At 39.2% G+C, this 20,351-nt stretch overlaps 1 protein-coding gene and 1 long non-coding RNA gene across 12 annotated transcripts; one reads left to right on the top strand and one right to left on the bottom strand.

Annotated features, from left to right (window-relative positions):
* Positions 1 to 227: 227 nt before the first annotated feature.
* Positions 228 to 1,133, bottom strand: LOC139192128 (uncharacterized). Its single transcript, XR_011575969.1, has 4 exons — positions 1,100 to 1,133; positions 919 to 1,016; positions 738 to 835; positions 228 to 562 (listed from the first exon to the last, which is right to left on the bottom strand). It is a non-coding gene; the product is annotated as an uncharacterized lncRNA (long non-coding RNA).
* A 6,811-nt stretch (positions 1,134 to 7,944) lies between these two features.
* LOC103448338 (stromal processing peptidase, chloroplastic) lies at positions 7,945 to 19,686 on the top strand. 11 transcript variants are annotated; one of them, XR_011575965.1, is made up of 25 exons: positions 7,945 to 8,367; positions 9,127 to 9,370; positions 10,175 to 10,416; positions 10,557 to 10,755; positions 10,996 to 11,043; positions 11,273 to 11,380; positions 11,475 to 11,663; positions 11,769 to 12,050; positions 12,146 to 12,247; positions 12,728 to 12,862; positions 12,988 to 13,212; positions 14,093 to 14,296; positions 14,413 to 14,583; positions 14,844 to 14,993; positions 15,635 to 15,772; positions 15,959 to 16,186; positions 16,296 to 16,448; positions 16,534 to 16,660; positions 16,741 to 16,873; positions 17,773 to 17,893; positions 17,983 to 18,063; positions 18,195 to 18,296; positions 18,478 to 18,628; positions 18,862 to 19,000; positions 19,428 to 19,573. XR_011575965.1 is itself a non-coding variant. In XM_070813519.1 (24 exons), the coding sequence occupies exons 1-24, from the start codon at positions 8,189 to 8,191 to the stop codon at positions 18,942 to 18,944; spliced, it is 3,795 nt and encodes a 1,264-aa protein (XP_070669620.1). In that variant the 5' UTR covers positions 7,945 to 8,188; the 3' UTR covers positions 18,945 to 19,324. The 11 variants fall into 11 exon arrangements, 4 of the variants coding, with proteins under 4 accessions (XP_070669620.1, XP_070669629.1, XP_070669617.1 ...); XR_011575966.1 differs by having other exon boundaries at positions 19,351 to 19,573; XR_011575968.1 differs by having other exon boundaries at positions 7,955 to 8,367; positions 16,747 to 16,873.
* The last annotated feature ends 665 nt before the right edge of the window (positions 19,687 to 20,351 follow it).

Here is a 20,351-nt window from a genome sequence, read left to right as displayed (position 1 = left end):
CACCCACAAAGCTTCAACACCAAAGCTTCACCTACAAAGCTTCAACACAAAACCTTGCTCCAAATAAACAAATTTTGTTCACAAAACCCAAGATGCCCTTGAACTTGTACAAAAACACTTGGGTAAACATAAACATTTTTTGTTTTACACCCACAAGGGCCCAAAATTTTCCTTCTTATTTATTCACTTATATATGTTCCCAAACATATTATAATAGATCCAACAACAAGCCAAAGTCCCAAATTTCATAATGGACAAAAGTACAAGCAATTCATCAATAATGAAGGTGCTACAAAAATTGGAATCTGCCCCAAAATAGAAATCCAACCCAAGAGACTTTTTCTCTCTCTCCCTCTTCCGCCTCCTTTCATCTATCAAATTTCTGCAACCTCTGCTCTTCTCCAATGGAGCTGAATTTTGGACACCCTATAGTTCTTGAGCATATGAACAACTTTCAAGAAGGAACCATTTCTGTTTGAGCGACGGAAATTAAAGTGTTGAAGCTCCAAACATGATAGTCGGCTTCTTGCAGATTTCGAAGCTGTTGTGATGTTTCGAAGATCTGGAAATATTTAACCGTTAGTTCATCCTGAATTTTTGATATGTTATGAAAGAGTCGATGAGGAACAACTTCAATGAAGAAAGCATACCGATCTGAACAAGAGAAAATGGAGTTTCGAAGCTCACAACAAATCTGACGGGTTGACAGACAAATAATAACCAGTCATTCATCATACCTGAATTTCTTGAGTTATACAGCTCCGAGGGATCTCAAATTTGGATATGTTGTAGTTCACAAGCTGAGGAACAACTTCAATGAAGAAAGCATACCGATCTGAACAAGAGAAAATGGAGTTTCGAAGCTCACAACAAATCTGACGGGTTGACAGAAAAATAATAACCAGTCATTCATCATACCTGAGTTTCTTGAGTTATACAGCTCCGAGGGATCTCAAATTTGGATATGTTGTAGTTCACAAGCTGAGGAACAACTTCAATGAAGAAAGCATGCTGATCTGAGCAAGAGAAAATAGAGTTTCAAAGCTCACAACAAATCTGACGGGTTGACAGACAAATGATAAACAGTCACTCATCATACCTGGATTTCTGGAGTTGTACTGCTCCGATGGCTCTCTAATTTGGATATGTTGTAGTTAAGGAATTAACGAACAACTTTCATGAAGACAACTTTGTGATTCGACCTACAGATGATGGTGTTATGTTGAAAAACAATTCCGGTTGTTAGGGGAAATGAAAAACAATTCCACCAAAGAAACATCATAATGATGTTTCATCATTATGGTGTTTTCATCATTATGATGCTTTCATCATTGTGATGCTTCCATCATTGTGATGCTTCCATTATGATGTTAATGCACCAACGGTTACACCTTCTGCAATTCCACTTATTCGGGCCTAGCAACCTTCATCAACAAAATCTATGAAGAAAAAGTCCGGGGCTACCACTTAGAAAACAAAAGAATGAAGTTTTGGTACTTACGACATGGACTATTAGCAAGACACCTCATTCGTCAACTCCCTCGACTAGAGACTTGGGGGACTCCCACCATATGCTACTACGCCTTGGTACTCAAAAGTTCGTGACTACTCAGTGACTTGGATTTTTCAAGTCTCCAACCGAGAAGTTTTCCTCACTCGGGAAATTAAGGGAACACTACCTCAAACTACATGCTTCACTCACAAAGCTTCAACAATACAGGTTTCAACAAAAGCAAAAATTCAAAGAACTTTATGAAGAAGGCTTTGGTGTATTTAACACAATATGTTGAAATGAAGCAAAGCTTATTTATTAATATTTTCGATAAGCCACAAATATGTACATATACATGAGTCAAAATAAACAAACAAAAGGGAGCCTTCACAAAGGTTGCTTAGGGGAAGTCTCAGCAGTCGGTAGAGCCCCAGAAAGAGAAAGCACCGGAGGGTGGTTATCCGGAGCCTCAGTACTTGACAAAACCCCAGAAGGAGGAGGCATTGGAGGTTCATCATTTGAAGCTTCATTACCAGGTACAGCCCCAGAGGACGAAGGCAATAAATGCCTTTGGAACAAACCCACAAACCGCTGATGATCAAGTAAAACCTTACCATCAGATTCCTTCATCTGGTCAAGCTTCCTCTTCATGTTTGTAGCATAGTCATGGGCGAGCCGGTGCAACTGCTTATTCTCATGCTTGAGCCCTCTAATCTCCTGTTTGAGACTCATCACTTCAGCAGCCAATGATTCAACTTGGCGGGTTCTAGCAAATAGGCGTTGGGCCATATTAGACACAGAACCTGCACACTGAACACTAAGAGCCAGAGAGTCCTTAACAGCCAACTCATCAGACCGTTTGGAAAGTAGTCTGTTATCTTTGGGAGTGAGAAGGTTCCTGGCCACCACTGCAGCGGTCATATCATTCTTCATCACAGAATCCCCAACGGTAAGAGGACCAGTAGGGGATATGAAGGATGGGCGCCATATGTTGTCTGGAGAAGGCGTGGCTGTCTCTTCTCCAAGGTTCAAGTCAAAACGACGGTCGGAGGGTCCAGACATTTTCAAATGTGTTGAAGAAGGAAGAGGTCAGACAAATCAAGATCTTAGAAGTGCAAGAAATGAGCTTCTACTGGTAGAGATTCAAGTGTGCTGTGGAACTTAATGCCAGCCTCTATAAAAATATGCACTCGACGGAGCTTCAGAAATCGAAGAGGCGTTTGCTTTCTCAAAAGCTGGGCTGCTCAGAGACCACGAGGGCCGATCTCAGAAATCGAAGAGGCGAATGCTTTCTCAAAAGCTGGGCTGCTCAGAGACCACGAGGGCCAATCTCAGAAATCGAAGAAGCACCTGCTTTTGCAGCCTCGTCAGCACCTGTCACATGCACAATCAGCTTTGCGGAAATTACGGGCAATCTGTCGAAGATTTCTGGTGAAGTAGAAAGCACGTGAATCTTACTGATCAATCACCGCTCTCCATATGCACCATCAACTCCTCGGGTACCACATATAACTTTGTCAAAGATCTCTGACAAAGTTTAGGCACGAGAATTTCGAAGTGCCAGCTACCCTACTATTACCCATAAGGGTAAAGGAACAGCACCACTGCTTGACAACTGGAAAGTCCCTATGTGTGTCGACCTCCGTGTTTTGTGGCAAGACAGGTTGGCAAGAACGACCAACCTTTACTCACATTCGAGAAAAGACTCCCAACATAATTACTTTCTCAAAAACCGGAGTAGCACCGCTTTCCGAATCTCGAGAGTCAGATCCTCGACGGGATTGCTTGTTCGAAAACCGAAGAGGCACAACTCTCAGAACTTCGAGAGCCAGATTTCCTTAGATAAAGCTTGTCTGTAATCTCCACACGTAATATCAGCTTTCCAGATACCACATACCACTTTTTCAAAGTGCTCTGACAAAATTAAAACACGTGAAGCTGGCAGCTCCCACTACATTGCTGTGACCAAGAAGGGTAAAGGAATAGCATTACTACTTGTTATTGGGAAATCCCTATATACATTGACCTCCCTCCTCAACGGACAGGCAAACCTGCAAAAATGCTCAACCCTTTCTCACATTCGAAAAGGCACCCTCAACATAACCTCTCGAAATACTCAGCTTTATTTCCCCCCGATAATACCTCAGCAAATAAGCCACACCAAGAACAAGAGTATCTCATATCATCAGGGTCGAAAGCAAGAGTATCCCATATCATGCTTTCTCTCTGTCTTTGTCTTTGTCCTTGTCCACACCTGCAAGACAAGGAGAAAGAGAGCAGTCAGTCGGAACCTGAAATCAAACCTCCAATTTGGAACTGACTGCCTGGAGCCTTTGCCTGGTTGCTTACTTAGCATTGCTCTCGAGTACTCATCCTCAACTGCTGTCAAGGTCACGAATTCCACCGGCAAATACCTCATGACAGTTGATCAGATATTGGCTCTTTACACTAAAGCTGCCAAGCGTGGATGAGTCACTATGAAGGAATGTTCTGAAGGACCATTTAAATGCAAAGGTTGCACACCACTTCTGCCATGCAAAAGATTGAAGCAGAAGGTTCAACGGTGAGCTGAAACAGATCACTACAGCACGACACCTTTCCATACCACATTCATTATTCCGTCAACAGCAAAAGTATCCCATATCATCAAGGTCGAACGTACTCTAGATTTGATGGACTTGTTTTGACCCTCAAATTTTTGAGTCGGCCTTATACTCTGAAGGGCACCAGAAAACCCTCCAGCACAGTTCAAGAATAAGCCTGTGGAAAGTTACTTCTTCAAAAGCAAAAGTATCTCATATCATCTCTTATCCATTTGCTTCTCCTTATCCTGGCAGTTGAATGAGAAACAAGGAGAATGAGAACAATCAACCGGAAGCCGACGTCAAACCTCTGATCCTGGGTTGCTTACTTGGAAGTTTGACTGCTTACCTTGTCTGTCACCTCTTTCGGCAGATCTCCTAGCTCGGCGACTTGGGGGACTCCTACTATAGGGTTTGTATCGCACTTGACCAAGCCCGAAACTACAAGTAAGCTTCAAGTGAAATTGATACATTACCTTGTGCGTCAACATCAGCTAAATACACCATTCCCGGATGGAGGAAAGGTACTTCCAGAGAAGGGCAGATGAAGATCAGACCACACTTCGGTACTTAGAAGTTTCGTGATTACTCAAGGGATTGGATCTTGCAAGTCCCCAACCGAGGAGTTTCCCTCACTCGGGAACTTAGGGGAGCACTGTTTGTACCATACTTGACCAATCCCGAAACTACCGAGCACCGGCCAACGCTATACTGTCAAGGACCCAGAAGAGTTCCCCTCCGACCAGGAGGCCAATCACTACTCGACACGTGTCAAGATTAGAAGCCAATCAGAGCGCAGCACGTGTCAACATCAAGAACCAATCATAACATGACACATGTCAATGTGACAAAGCTACAAGTTTTTCTATAAATAGGGGTCATTCCCCCACAATATTGCCTAATGCCATTTTGTGTGAAATCATTCACAAGAACTCACTAAATTGAGAGCTTGATCCTTTGTACTTGTGTAAGCCCTTCACTACTAATAAGAACTCCTCTACTCCGTGGACGTAGCCAATCTGGGTGAACCACGTACATCCTGTGTTTGCTTCTCTGTCTCTATTCATTTACGTACTTATCCTCACTAGTGACCGAAGCAACCAAGCGAAGGTCATAAAACCTGACACTTTCTGTTGTACCAAAGTCTTCGCTGATTTTGTGCATCAACACACTGCAGACTGAGTATCTTGCTGAGAAGGACCCATACACCCTCTGGCTTGCTCTGGCTAACCGTTTCGATCACCAGAAAGACATATACTTGCTGAAGCAAGACACGACTGGCAGCATCTTCGCTTCCAGGACTTTAAGCCCATGAATGAATACAACTCTGAAGTTTGTAGAATCTGTTCATTGTTGAAATTCTGCAAAGTGGAACTAACCGAATCAAATTTCCTGGAGAAAACCTATTCAACCTTCCATGCCACCAATATTGTCATGCAGCAACAATATAGGGCACAAAAATTCACCAAGTTTTCGGATTTGATCTTTGTTTTACTTCTCGTTGAAAAGCAGAACCAGCTTTTAATGAAGAATCTTCAATCGCGACCCACTAGCTCGAACGCCGCGCCTGAAGCGTATGTGACCTATTCTAGTAGCCATAAACGACGAAAGAATCGTCGTGGCAGTGGAAATGGGCGGCAAGCCCAACCACTGGCCCAAGGTTAATAGAGTGCCACACCTAAGGGAAGAAATGTGACCCAGCAACGTCCACCACTCGCCCCTAAGGCCCCAAACTTCAAAAATAAAGGCAAAGCTCCCGTTCAGCCTACTTTCACTGAACTGGACATGTGTTATCGATGTGGATCAATGGATCATTAGTCACGCAAATGCCGAACTTCCCCTAAGGCTATTGCCAAGTATCATTCCCGTCGTGAGTTTAACTTTGCACATGTGGATCATCCGGAAGATGCAACTACATCAATGAAGATATCAGATTTTCAGGAGGCGTCAGCGCCTATGGATGAATAAATTAGGCATGTTTTTAGGGTCCCTTAGTGGCCGAACCCACTAGGAGTGGCTGGCCCTACCCCTATTTTCTAGGTTTATGGTTTAATTTTGAACAATTTTTCTAAGTATTTGGAATAATTTGTTTGGTTTTGGTTTGTTTTGAATTATGGATTGTTATTTGAATGGATATTATTTTCTCGAATTGCTTAATTGAATGAATGGACTTATATTTATACATGTGACCAATTCAATCAATTTATTTCTAGGTATGTTTAGTGGGGAAGTTAGTTGTCTAGCAGGTAGTGCAACCACACATACCATCTTGCGTGAACGACATTATTTTACTAACTTAATACCCAAGAAAGCTCATTTGACAACTCTCTCAGGCCCATCAAACCTGATTGAAGGATACGGAAAGACACGTATCATGTTGTCTAATGGTACAATTTTGACCATTAAGGAGGCACTCTATTCTCCACGTTTTGGAAGAACGTTGCTGAGTTATAGAAATATTCGAGATAATCAATATCATCTTGAAACCACTGAAGATAATGGTTCTGAATTTTTTTGTATCACTTCATACGAATATGGCCAGAAACATATTCACGAGAAGTTTGAACGTTTTCCGAGTGGGTTGTACATTACAACCATTCGCGGCATAAAAGCCCATAATGTGGTCGACCCTATGCCTGAGTTCTAGGACACTTTATTGTTTTGGCATGACCGTTTGGGACATCCTGGACGTGACATGATGCGTCATATCCTCAAATCTTCACACATGTCTGAGTTACATCCCTATGTTGGACTCCCGCCATGCAAAACGTGTTCTTTAGGGAAGTTGAATACTCAATCCTCCCATACAAAGATTATTCACGACCCCCCTAAATTTCTTCAAAGGATTCAAGGAGACATTTGTGGACCTATCTAACCAACCTGCGGACCATTTAGATACTTTATGATGTTGGTTGATGCATCGACAAAATGGTCACATATTTGCTTGTTGTCCACACGCAACGCTGCGTTTGCTAAACTCCTAGCTTAAATCATTAAGCTAAGGGCTCACCATCCTGATTATCCGATTAAGTTGATTCGATTGGATAACATTGGAGAGTTTACGTCACAGACTTTTGATGATTATTGCATGTCAGTAGGGATTGATGTGGAACATCCTGTACCCTATGTTCACACCCAAAATGACCTGGCAGAAGCTTTCATAAAGCGCCTTCAATTGATTGCTCAGACTTTGGTTATGAGAACCAAACTACCGGTATCTACCTTATCTGCTGAAGATCTGATGCGATGGTTTGTTGAGTATTTACACACTCAATGAGGAGTGTTGCAGTCATATTTAGAATATGAATGTGATTGTGTAAATCCTAGGGAATCTGGGAATGTATCTTATATTTCTATTAGGAGTAGATTACCTATTAAATGCTGTAATCCTAAAGGGAAATGTTTTTACCTCTCCTACTATTATAAATAAAAGCATAATGGGGTGAATCAAACACACCTCGCAATTAAATCAATCTCTCTTCTCCCTCTATATTGCCGCACCCCTCTCTCTCTAAACCCTAGATCGTTCAATCAAATAGGCCTACAATACTATTAACCTTTATTAAACCTTCACCACACCGACGTGTGGCTCAGGTGATGGCGAGTGTGGTGTCTACTTGCTGAACCGTGGCCGCGAGTACGACGACGTGTTTGCTGGTGCAGGTTGTTTGGAGCCAATCCAAAGCCAAACAGCCCGGTGGAGTGGAGGCAGCCGGACCGGAGTCACGGATGGGCCTCTCCACTTGTAAGTCGGTTTGTTCGTTAAAGTCATTAGCCACCCGTTTTTCTCCACGAGTACACCATTGAGTTATCTTGTGGAGCCCACTCCAGTAGTGATTAAAGATTCTTTAATAAAGAGGAGGGCTTCCTATCCAATTTTAGTCACACGCTCGCACCCAAAGCCTTTTACGGCACGCAGACCCTTTGTGTGTAACGCCCCTTGCCTCACGACTGACTGAGAGAGTTAGGACTTGGGGTTCAGGACCCTGGGGGAGGACAAGGAGGCGGATTATAGTTTACTTCAACTCTCTCTCTGTCTCTACTTCCATATTATCTCATCAGCTCCAAGTCTCAAGTCTCAACTGAATCTAAGATCGCAGAGCAGAGCAGAGCAATGGCGGCCATAAGCTCTCTTGTTGTAAACGTCCCCCAAATCCGTCCGTCCCGGAGAATAAGCGGAGACGATGACACTTATTTGAATAAGCGGCTGAATTCGGTGGTCTGTATTCGCCGTGCTCGTGGCCCTCTCACCCCTTTACATATCAATCGTCTGTCTTTACTTTCTCCAACCAGGTAATTTCATCTCTCTTTTTTTTCAAATCCTAGCTTCTGCCTTAGGGGTTTCTATGCTCTCTCTCTTCCTCATAGTCCTTGTGTGTATTCCAAATCTTGATATTTATTCTTGCTGATTACTCTTGCTAATCACATGTACTCGTAATAAATGCAACATGTCATTTGAAGACTGCTTTTCCTACCCCTGTTTCTGCCAATTTTTGGTATAAACGCCGATTCTAAAACAAAAACAAAAAGTGCACAACCTCTACTATACTTGCTGCTTAAAACACCATAATTCAATCTTTGATTAAGCATTCATTCTTGTTTCATTGGACAAATTCTTCTATCTTCTTAATTTATTGATTCTTCCAATCTTGATTTCAAGGGACTCCATTTGTGAGTCATGTCACTTGCGATTTGATTTTGAGGTAGATTGTGTTTGTTGTTTGCTATATATATATATATATATATAATATCCACATATGCTGGCCCTTCCATAGCGAATCCCTCTATTGAAGGGCTCTGTGTATAGAACAAGTATGACTTGCTAATCTTTTTTACAATTTGTTTGTTTCAGTTCAATCCACTTAAACCGAAGATAACATGTTGACTACTATGCACTATGCAGCTCACTGCCAATTTAACATGTTTAATAATTGTGTAGTATGGATGTGAATATATTGTTCTTGTGTTAGAGAATGTTCCTCTATATGATACATTTTCAGTGCCCTCTAGATCAGTCTCATTGACTTTCGGCCCTTTTCTTGTGGGTGAAAGGCGTCTACTTGAAGCTGCTGCAGGTAGATCAGGTGTACATAGAAAGAAGATTAATGCTTGGGAACAATGTGTCTCCATGCTTGGAGAGCCAGTGACTGAAGCACTTTTTCCAGGAAAGTATAACTGCATTACTAGCTCTTTTTGCCCAAACAACAGTCGTCGTCGCCGTAGGACATCTACACCGAGTGTCTTTAGTGACAGAACTTCTTTTTGTTTATCCAAGCCTAAACTTGGCAATGTTGCTGTAAGTAGAACCCCCCGAGTTTCCTTCTGTTGATGCATATTGTTACTCAGTCTTGCATTTTATGCCTTGTGTTTAACTATTAGCTGGTGTGTTTAGATATGTTTGTACCGTATGTCTATATTGTGTGTGCATTCATGATTATATATTCGAGGTTCGGAAATTATTCTCATTTGTTTGGTACACTGGCGGGCAAATCCCTGCAAAAACGGTTGAGAAATTATTAATACTAATATTAATATGAGAAAGAAACTATTATTTTTACGTTTGACATTACAGATTTACAATGATGATTCATCTCAAAACAGCAAACTTACTGTTCAGTTTGATTGAATTGCAGAGCCACGTTCTATGTGGGTTGCATTCAATAATTTAAGATGTGAAATAAGTTGTGAAACTTAAAGTGTTTCAGTGAATTTTTAAGAAAGTTTGCGCTCACAAAACAAAGTGTTTTTAAAACGGCTGAAAAGCACTTTTAGAGAGAATGTTTTTGGGTTCCAAAAGCACTTGAAGTGCTTCCTGCAAGAAGCACCAGTTAGGTGTTCTTAGTAGGAAGCACTTCAACTGCTTTTTCAGGATTCACTTGCATTTTTACTAAGGATTTGCTCCAAAAACATTTTCACCAAAAATGCTTTTAGTCATTTTAGAAGCACTTCCCCAATGAGCCCAATTATCAGTGACTTTTAAAAAAACTTTCATTAGGAAAATAACAGTTACTGGTGCAGTCGAAGGTTCCAACAGGAAACTTCTGCTCTTGCTTTCAATACAGCCTTTTTTCTGACTTATTGTGGTCCATATAATTTTTAGGGCAAACATGCTCATGTTTCATGCGCAACCGTGGGCCCAGATGAGCCACACGCGGCAAGTACAGCCTGGCAAGATGGTATTCTGGAGAAACAGGAGCTGGATTTATTATATCCTGGAGTAGAAAAAACAGAGTTGGAGGGGTTTTTAAGTTCTGAAATTCCATCTCATCCAAAGTTGTATCGAGGGCAACTAAAAAATGGGCTGCGCTATCTGATTTTACCAAATAAAGTCCCGCCAAACAGGTTGGCCTCCCTACAGGACCACTTATATTGGTTTATGCTTTATGGTTATGTTGGAAATACAAAAGCCAGGTTTCATGTGCAGCTTGCTTATAAGATAATCTCATATCCCTTACCAATAGAGCACATTTGTTGGAGTTTAGGTTTGAAGCACACATGGAAGTTCATGCAGGATCAATCGATGAGGAAGACGATGAGCAAGGAATTGCACATATGATTGAACATGTTGCTTTCCTTGGAAGTAAGAAACGTGAGAAACTTCTTGGGACAGGGGCTCGATCGAATGCTTACACTGACTTCCATCATACAGTGTTTCACATCCATTCGCCCATTAGTTCAAAGGTCCTTTTTCGTTGCACCAACATTATTGAGTTTTTGTCATTTTAAGTATTGGTGAATTTATGTATCAAACATAATGAATACATAGCTTTAAGGATCTGAGAACGAATATGTAACTATTTGTTTCAAAACTTTGTTATGTTTTTGCAAGAATAGAAAAACTATTTCACTTTAAGCTAATATGTATATCACTCTTACAACCTAGGCCTCTAAACATATTGACGATTATATGTTGCTCTCCAGGATTCTGATGGTGATCTGCTTCCGTATGTACTGGATGCCTTGAATGAGGTATGGATGATTGATTTTTCTATATGGGCTTAGGTATATTCCTGGGTGCAGATATATTGTACATATTTGTATGGACTTATTATATTGTTTTCGATTCATCACTTCCTTATTTTGAGAATACCTTTGTATAATCATCTATTTGACAGAAAAATAAAATTAAATAAAAAAGACCGAACTGGAAGTTGATAGTTTTGAGTTTTATTTACTTGTGCTTCATGCATGTGTACAGATTGCTTTTCACCCAAAATTCCTTTCTTCTCGTGTTGAAAAAGAACGGCGTGCGATTCTGTCAGAATTACAGATGATGAATACTATAGATTATCGCGTTGACTGCCAGGTTTGACTGGGGAGTTTTATTATTTTCTTAAGCCGGTTAATAATTTTTTTGTTCAGCTATATCTCAACTTTTACTCGTTTGATCTTGGGTGCAGTTATTACAACATCTGCATTCTGAAAACAAGCTTAGCAGAAGGTTCCCGATTGGGTTAGAAGAGCAGATTAAGAAGTGGGATGTAGATAAAATAAGGAAATTCCATGAGCGTTGGTACTTCCCTGCAAATGCAACCTTATACATTGTTGGGGACATTGATAACATCTCAAAAACGATTTACCAGATTGAAGTATGCAAGAGCTCACTTATTGAATCATTTATATCCTGTGTAGCTGAGTAATTTGTGTTCACTTTTAGAGTCATAAGTAGAATAAAATTAGTTGCTTTATTGCAGGCTGTCTTTGGACAAACTGGCCTAGAAAATGAGACAGTTCCTGCACCTGCTCCTAGTGCTTTTGGTGCAATGGCTAGTTTCCTTGTGCCCAAGCTTTCAGTTGGGCTGACTGGAAGTTCTAATTCCGTTGATCAAGCTAAAATCTTTAAAAAGGAAAGGCACACAGTTCGTCCTCCTGTGAAACATAATTGGTCACTTCCTGGAAGTAATATGGATTTGAAGCCTCCACAGATTTTTCAGCATGAATTGATTCAAAATTTTTCATTTAATATGTTCTGCAAGGTATAAGGGGTCTTGTAGAGTTGCATTAATTATGTGCTTTAGAGATTTAGTTACCCCTCGCTCTCTCACTAATATTTGTTGTGGAACTGCTGCAGGTTCCTGTGAGCAGGGTTCAAACATATGGTGACTTGCGAAATGTTCTAATGAAGAGAATATTTCTGTCTGCTTTGCATTTCCGAATTAATACAAGATACAAGGTGCATTTTTAGGGTTACGAGCACAATTTCCAGTTTCCACCATGAAGAAAGTCACTACTTTGCTTTATTGAAAATTTAGCTGTTTTATTTATTGTTTTTTATGTATTGCTAAGAACAATTAGCTTAATTAAAGGGAAAAAAAAGATACAGGTAAAATAGGAGAAGTCCATCAAAATCAAGGTAGTTACACCTTCAAAGCAAAATAAAATAATTTACTTTATTTTTCCAACCAAACAATCCACAAAAGAGCCAAGATTCCACACCACCAGAGTTTTCTATGAAGATATTGTAGGCTGAATATCCCATTTTTGTAGGTCGTTTTTGAGTGCTAATAATCAGTTACCATCTATTTCTTTTTAAGTGCTAATATCTGAAATGTTCATATTTGTATACCCAAAATCCTGTCATGTACTTAATTTATGTATTTGCTTGAGAAACCTTGCAGCTCTTTGTAAGTTTGCTAATCTTTAGAAATGACAGAGTTCAAATCCACCATTTACTTCAATTGAATTGGATCATAGTGACTCTGGAAGGGAAGGATGTACTGTCACTACTCTTACGGTAACTGCCGAACCCAAGAATTGGCAAAGTGCAATTAGAGTTGCTGTACAAGAGGTTGGTATTTCTATCTTGATCTGCCGTACACTTAGGAAAGGAAGTTTGTTTACGATTTTCTGAATGTAGTTTACATGTAGTTACATATGTTACATAACTCATTTGTTATATTTTATTCGGGGCAGGTTAGAAGGCTCAAGGAATTTGGTGTTACTAAGGGTGAATTAACTCGCTATATGGATGCCTTATTAAAAGATAGTGAACATCTGGCCGCTATGATAGATAATGTGTCTTCTGTTGATAATTTGGATTTTATTATGGAGAGTGATGCGCTGGGGCATACAGTAATGGATCAGAGGCAAGGACACGAGAGTTTGGTTGCTGTTGCTGGAACAGTTACTCTTGAAGAGGTGATGTTCAAAGTCATTATCATTTGTTTCTGTTACTTGATCTGAATTAACCATAAAAGGCATATATAAGCATGACTAGATTCTCTCTCAAAGAAAAAAAAAAGGACAACTAGATTCTCTCCCAAAGAAAAAAAAAGCACACTTAGAAGTTGTACGTTATAATGCTAATACATGCCATATCAATATTGCCAAGATGTACCTGTTACAAATAGGATGGTTCACCATTTTGGACCGTGTGACACATTAGAGTGCTACTTAGGGTCACTTTGGTATATTTTTAACGACATATATAAAAAATGAAAGATTGATCTAGTAAGAATTTGTTTAATTTATCATTTATATGATATAAGATTTAATTTATAGTTTATATACTATATCTTAGTAATCAAGATATGTAATGGAACACAGATGACTTTTTGTGTCTGTTCTTGGTTAAGAACTTGTAATGCAATGAACGCATTCCGTTGTTGATGGAATCTTGTATTATGGTTAATCATAAATGTAATTGTGTATTATATTTTTGTTCTTTTCTTGGTTAAGACTTTGTAATATAGAATTACAAATGACTTTTTGTGTCTTTCTTAATCATAAAGATAATTAGAGGATAAAGTTGGAGTCAATTTAGTGGTCCTGAGCATATATGTATATGTGTAGTGATCCGGGTAACACACACTGTTGGAAAACTAGAAACAGTGATCATGATGCTAAAATCTTAATAAGCCTTATTACTTAATCTCCTTTCAAAGTTTGACAAGATTTCATAGAGTTCAAGTTTTATCTGCCAACTTATAGTTATAGGCAAAGAAAAGTTGATATTATGAGGCAATGTGCACTGAGATTGATGAATTATACCACATATAATTCAAATTTTTGTGTGCAGGTCAACTCTATTGGCGCCAAGGTGTTGGAATTTGTTTCTAATTTTGGAAATCCTACTGCACCTCTTCCTGCAGCGATTGTTGCTTGTGTTCCAAAGAGAGTGCATGTAGAGGGAATAGGTGAAACTGAGTTCACCATTTCCTCTAATGAGATTATAGCTGCTACAAAAGCTGGATTGGAGGAACCCATCGAACCTGAGCCAGAGGTGTCCTTTTTTTATAAACTTAGCTTTCTCACTTTTACTGGCTTAATTTTTTATATATATCTATGCTGTCAAATTTATGATTATGGCTGATTCTTTTTCTCTTCTATTTTGCGCAGCTTGAGGTGCCAAAGGAATTGATATCTTCGTTGCAGTTACAGGAATTAAGGCAGCAGTGCATGCCATCTTTCATTCCCTTTAGTCCAGAAATAAAAGTGACTAAAGTTTATGACAAAGAAACGGGGATCACTAAATGTCGTCTGTCAAATGGAATTTCTGTAAATTACAAGGTATCTCATCTGATGTTTATATGGTAATGGGTTCATTGATGTGTAATTGAAGATTTGGTAATGTTTTTAAGTCAGTCATTTGTCTTGTGAGTCATGTACTTATTTTGTGTAAAATCTTAGATTGACATAGAGAATCAGTGAAAAGTGAGCAGAGCTTAATCACGAGATACATTATTGTAGATGATTATGGTGTTTAGATGTATTTGTGCAGAGTAAAGACTGTTACTAATAATAACAAGTTATATCTTTGTTCATTACAGATTTCAAAAAGTGAGGCAAGGGGAGGTGTAATGCGGCTTATAGTTGGCGGTGGACGGGCAGCTGAAAGTTCTGATTCCAAAGGTTCTGTTGTTGTGGGTGTAAGAACTCTTAGTGAGGGAGGACGTGTTGGCAACTTCTCAAGGGAGCAGGTATGTCAATTCCTCTCTCTTTGTCACAATTTTATATATGTATATATATCAGATGCATGGAGTTTTTTTTTTTATTATTATTTTTTATTTTTAAATAGTGTTTTTTTTTATTTTTTTTATTTTTTTTGGTAGTATAGCTAAACTACTTAAATAGGAGTTTGTTTCCTCTTTAATAATTCTATAAATTATATATTTGAGGTAGGTTCTTGGTAAGTAAATTCGGTATCATAAATGATCATTGTGTAAACAAGCATTCACAACTTCACTAGTTGTTGGAAGAGCAAATAGCTGGCGTGTTCTTCCATATTATGTGTTAAATAAATATTTAGTAAATAGCTGAGTGCTGCATGTTTGTTATTGTAACTTATAACTATAAACTTATTCTCCCTCCAAGAAATGTGAATTTGAAGCATGCTCATGAGCTTATTCCTTATCATATTTGTTGCCAACTGATGTCATTGAGTTGCAATATTTGTGACATGCATTTGCTTAATTAGATGAGATCCTTAATCATATACTCAGATTATTCATATGCTGTCTGTAATTATTGTTTAATATTAGGATCTCGCCATTCGTTTCACTATCTTTAATTCCTCATTTTGCTGAGATTATGTATCATGTATGTGAATTGTTTTTATCAGGTAGAACTGTTCTGTGTGAATCACCTGATTAACTGCTCATTGGAGTCCACCGAGGAATTTATTTCTATGGAATTCCGTTTTACTTTAAGAGATAATGGAATGCGTGCGGCTTTCCAGTTGCTTCATATGGTACTCGAGGTAATCCATCATAACTTTTAGTCTCTCTGTTCTGGTATGTGGATTCCATGAGGGATTCTTGTCATTGTTGTTGTTGACATGTTTTGGGCACAATGTTGTAGTAGTTCCTGCTCCATAGGAGTCATCTCATTAGAGATGCTTGCCTTGTAATGGGTTAATTTATAATGCTTGTTTGCTCACTTGCAGCATAGTGTCTGGCTGGATGATGCATTTGATCGAGCAAGGCAATTGTATTTGTCATATTATCGGTCCATTCCCAAAAGCTTGGAGCGCTCAACTGCTCACAAACTCATGTTAGCAATGATGGACGGAGACGAGCGGTTTGTAGAGCCTACACCAAAGTCATTGCAAAATTTGACATTGCAATCTGTAAAGGATGCAGTGATGAATCAATTTGTAGGCAGTAACATGGAGGTGTGTAATTTGCTGATTTGGTTGTAGTTTTACAAAGTATGCACATGACGAATAATTTATAATATACAACATTTCTCATTATATATGGCCGCGTCTGCTTATTGTATAGGTAAGTATTGTTGGGGACTTCTCAGAGGAGGATGTTGAGTCTTGTATTCTTGATTACTTGGGAACCGTAAGATCGAAAGGAAATTACGAGATGGAGAATGCTTATAATCCTATCGTATTCCGATCATCTCCTTCTGATTTGCAGTCTCAGCAAGTGAGTGCACTTATAGCATGATACTTTGGATGACAGAAGTTCTGTAACCTTGAATTGTGCTCATGGTTCATTTACATCTAAGCAGGTATTCTTGAAAGATACGGATGAGAGAGCATGTGCATATATTGCAGGCCCTGCACCAAACCGATGGGGTTTTACAGTCGATGGCAAAGATCTGTTTGAGTCAGTTAGTCATATTTCAACTCACGATGGTGAGTTTATCAAATCTGGAATTAGGTTTTGAATTTGCATCTTATTGAGAGAGGTGTTGTAGCTGTAATTTCTGATGTAGATGCAGAACTGAAATCGGAGGAGCTGCTTATGGTGGATGAGGATACTCAGAAGGATGTGCAAAGAAAACTCCGTGGTCATCCCCTGTTCTTTGGAATCACAATGGGGCTCCTGGCTGAGATTATAAATTCTAGGTAATATTTTTTTTTTTTGCTCGGTACAAAGCATGCATGTGAACTTCTAGTTTGTCTATGAATGTGTTCATCCTTCTGAATGATCAGCTATTTATGCGCAAAATGTATTACTTTTCTCTATTGGGTGGAGCACATCTTGGGCAACAACCACATTGACCAAAATGATTGTTAAAATAAGAACTCTATACTTTTCTTGAAAACAGTACTGAATACCGTTAAAAGTTTGGAGGTGTAATTTTCTAAGCATCCGAAATAGTACAACATGGGTGGACACCATGTCATGTCCTCAACTGTCTATTACAGCAGACTTTGGATGGAAGTCTCAAAATTATAGCACAAAATTTCTTACGCAAGATACCCTGGTTAGGCGTAGCCGCGTAGGCTGAGAGTTGGGTTCTAGTCTCCTTTGTAACCAATTACAAAGAAATTGGGAGATGGTTTGCAAGGATGAAGCTGGAGATGGCGAGGGATATTGAAATGATATGGAGGTGGTGATACTGACGATGGCAGATGTATTTTGGGGTTGGTGATGGTGATAATCCTGTTTTTGTTTATCAACCAATAAGTAATTTAAAATACGTCAACTTATGCTGAAATATGGATATATTTATTGACCTAAATCAAATTTATTATTTGTCTTTTACATGTTACTGATGTGGCAGTAATATTATGTTGTATGCCTTTTGTAGCTTTGCAATCCCTCAACATCAAAACATAAGCCTGTTAACGTTCACCTAACAAATGAACAACCAAATTGACAGATTTTGAAGGACAAAATTGGAAACTAACCTTTCTTTTATGGACAGATTTTGATAATTAATTCAAGATGCTATTTAAGACTAATATGTGGTTCTTGTTATTTTTATTGGTGGTGAAATATTCTATGTGGTTTTGCACAGGCTTTTTACGACTGTCAGAGACTCTCTTGGATTGACATATGATGTATCATTCGAGTTGAACCTTTTTGATAGGCTGAATCTTGGATGGTATGTCGTATCTGTAACATCAACCCCTGCGAAGGTGTGTATGCTCTATTTGTATATATTCGAGCAGAATATGTTCCGTCACTTTTCACTCTCTTCACATGTTTAGGTCTATTGAGTATTCAGGTTCACAAAGCTGTGGATGCATGCAAGAATGTCCTTAGAGGTTTACATGGCAACAAGATTTCCCAAAGGGAGTTGGACAGGGTTAGTTTCTTCTTCCTTTTTTTATTATTTTTTTATTTTTTATTCTAATAGATTTTTTTATTTTATCATTTTTTTTAAGTAAAGTGGGATTCTCTTGACCACATCTCTTGTTTATTTACTTAAAATTTAAGGCAAAGCGGACCCTTCTGATGAGGCATGAAGCTGAGATCAAGTCAAATGCGTATTGGCTTGGACTGTTAGCTCATTTGCAGGCTTCTTCTGTTCCAAGGAAGGTAAACAGAAAGGTTCTTTAGTGTTTACAGATGATACTCATAAAAAATATAAGTTGATGTTTTTCCTGTATAATATAGGTGGCTGTTCAGTTGATCAAAAGATAAAAATAAATAATGGCCAATAATCAAATAAACAGTGTTTACATGAAGATATTCTGATTCATGGTGCTATTTGGTCCAGGACATATCGTGCATCAAAGATCTCACTAATTTATATGAGGTTGCTTCTATTGAGGACATATACCTTGCATATGATCAATTGAAAGTAGGTGATGATTCTTTGTACTCATGCATCGGAGTTGCTGGAGCTCAAGCAGTAGATGAAATAACTGGTGAGTCAGACATTTTGTACTTTGTTCTACTCTTATCAATCCACATACCATAGTTGAAACTTTTAAAAGTTCAGTAGAGTATAATCAATCAACAATGATTTCTACTTGAGCTAGAGTGGCAATGAGACCTCGAAAGATCTCACCTTTTTCCTCATCATTTTAGTGTAGTTCCATTCATCAGTTCTACTTGCTTTCTCTATCTCATGAAAACCTGTATTATGCTGCTTCTTTAGAAGTCGAAGAATCAGATGATGGCTTTCCAGGAATCTTCCCTGTTGGGCGTGGTTTATCAACCATGACACGGCCTACAACATGACCTTCTTATATGATACTCGCGGTCTTGCATGTATTACAGAGATATTTAGCACTAAGGTATATTCACAAGCTTTTGAGGTTCTCATTTTTCTTCTAGTCTGGCCTTTATGGGGGGAGGGCGCTGGAAAGTACTTTGTAATGAAATTTGGCTGCAAAGTACTGAAGTTACTCACTTCTCTGAGGAGCTGAAATTTTATCCCGCTGGGGGGGGGGGGGTGTTGATGTGTGATACTCATGCTTTTTTTCTTGGACTGGAAGTATTGATTTTTTAGCCTCTGTTGCATGTATACGTGATTGGGTAAAAATATAGATGGCTTTCCCCTTGTATTTTGGCTGACTAGTAATCGCAGTAAAGTCCAATAGATGGCATTTCTCCTTGTATTTTGACTTTACAAATTTGTCAGTAGGTCCAATTGAGAATTGCAGACCACTTGATGTTAAATGTCCTCATTGCCATAGTTGTGGCTGAACAAATTGTATGCAGCTGGTGTGACAATGCCTCATCCACTGATGCTGATTGCATTCCTTGTACAACTATGTGCATGAGGAACTAAAACGGCGGTTATAATTATCAACGTGTTGTACATAGTTGCGGCTAAATCAAAAGCATTGGGCACTTCAGATTGTAAATTCACGAGCCTTTCATAGTTTGTGTAATCCATGCAGTTAACACCCGACATTTGTTTGCAACAGATAAATCTACCTTGTGATGCAAGTGCAACGGTGACCGTTGTTTGACCCAATTTTTTATGAATATTATACTTTCAATTTTACACAAGAATAAAGTGGCACAAAAGACGTAATTCAATCAGAAAACAATCGCGACCCCACCCAACCGTGTGTCCAAGGTAAATTACAAACGTGTACAAGGCAAGATAAACAACGGAAGCGCCTTTCCGTGCCAAGGCAAGGCACATAAGGGCAAGGCATGGCGTGGCAAGGCATAGTGAGGCAAAGGCAAAGTGTGATGAAGGGAGAACATGCTTAGCCGGTCATGCCTTAGCAAGTTTTATCTTGTCATTGCAAGTGTGGCATGCCCTCTTCTTCGGATGTTGGTGGTGATCGTGCAGTAGGGTTTAGAATAGGGTTTATTTCAACCACCACTAATTCCTTCTTCTTGTCTTGAACCCAGAGACAATGGAGCCCTTGAGCTCAAACCTAAGTAGAGTTTATTTCGGTAGTTATGACAGTAGAGGCAGAGGTGGTAGTAGAGGTGGTTCTTATGGTGGTAGACAAGGAAGAGATGATGGTGCGTACGGTTAGGTTCCTCGAAGTATACCACCGTCCTAAACCCTTATCTTAAAAATCATGCGCAACCAAGGGCAAGCTATTCCTTGCGAAGAGTCATAAAAGGCAGGGAGTGTCATGCAAACCGAAGGTTAGGGCAAGGCATAGACAAGCATGTCAA

The sequence above is a fragment of the Malus domestica genome, chromosome 02, assembly GCF_042453785.1.
Source record: "Malus domestica chromosome 02, GDT2T_hap1".
NCBI classification, from domain to species: domain Eukaryota; kingdom Viridiplantae; phylum Streptophyta; class Magnoliopsida; order Rosales; family Rosaceae; genus Malus; species Malus domestica.
Note: the sequence above shows the minus strand (reverse complement) of the source record. Positions and strands in the feature narration are given on the sequence as shown.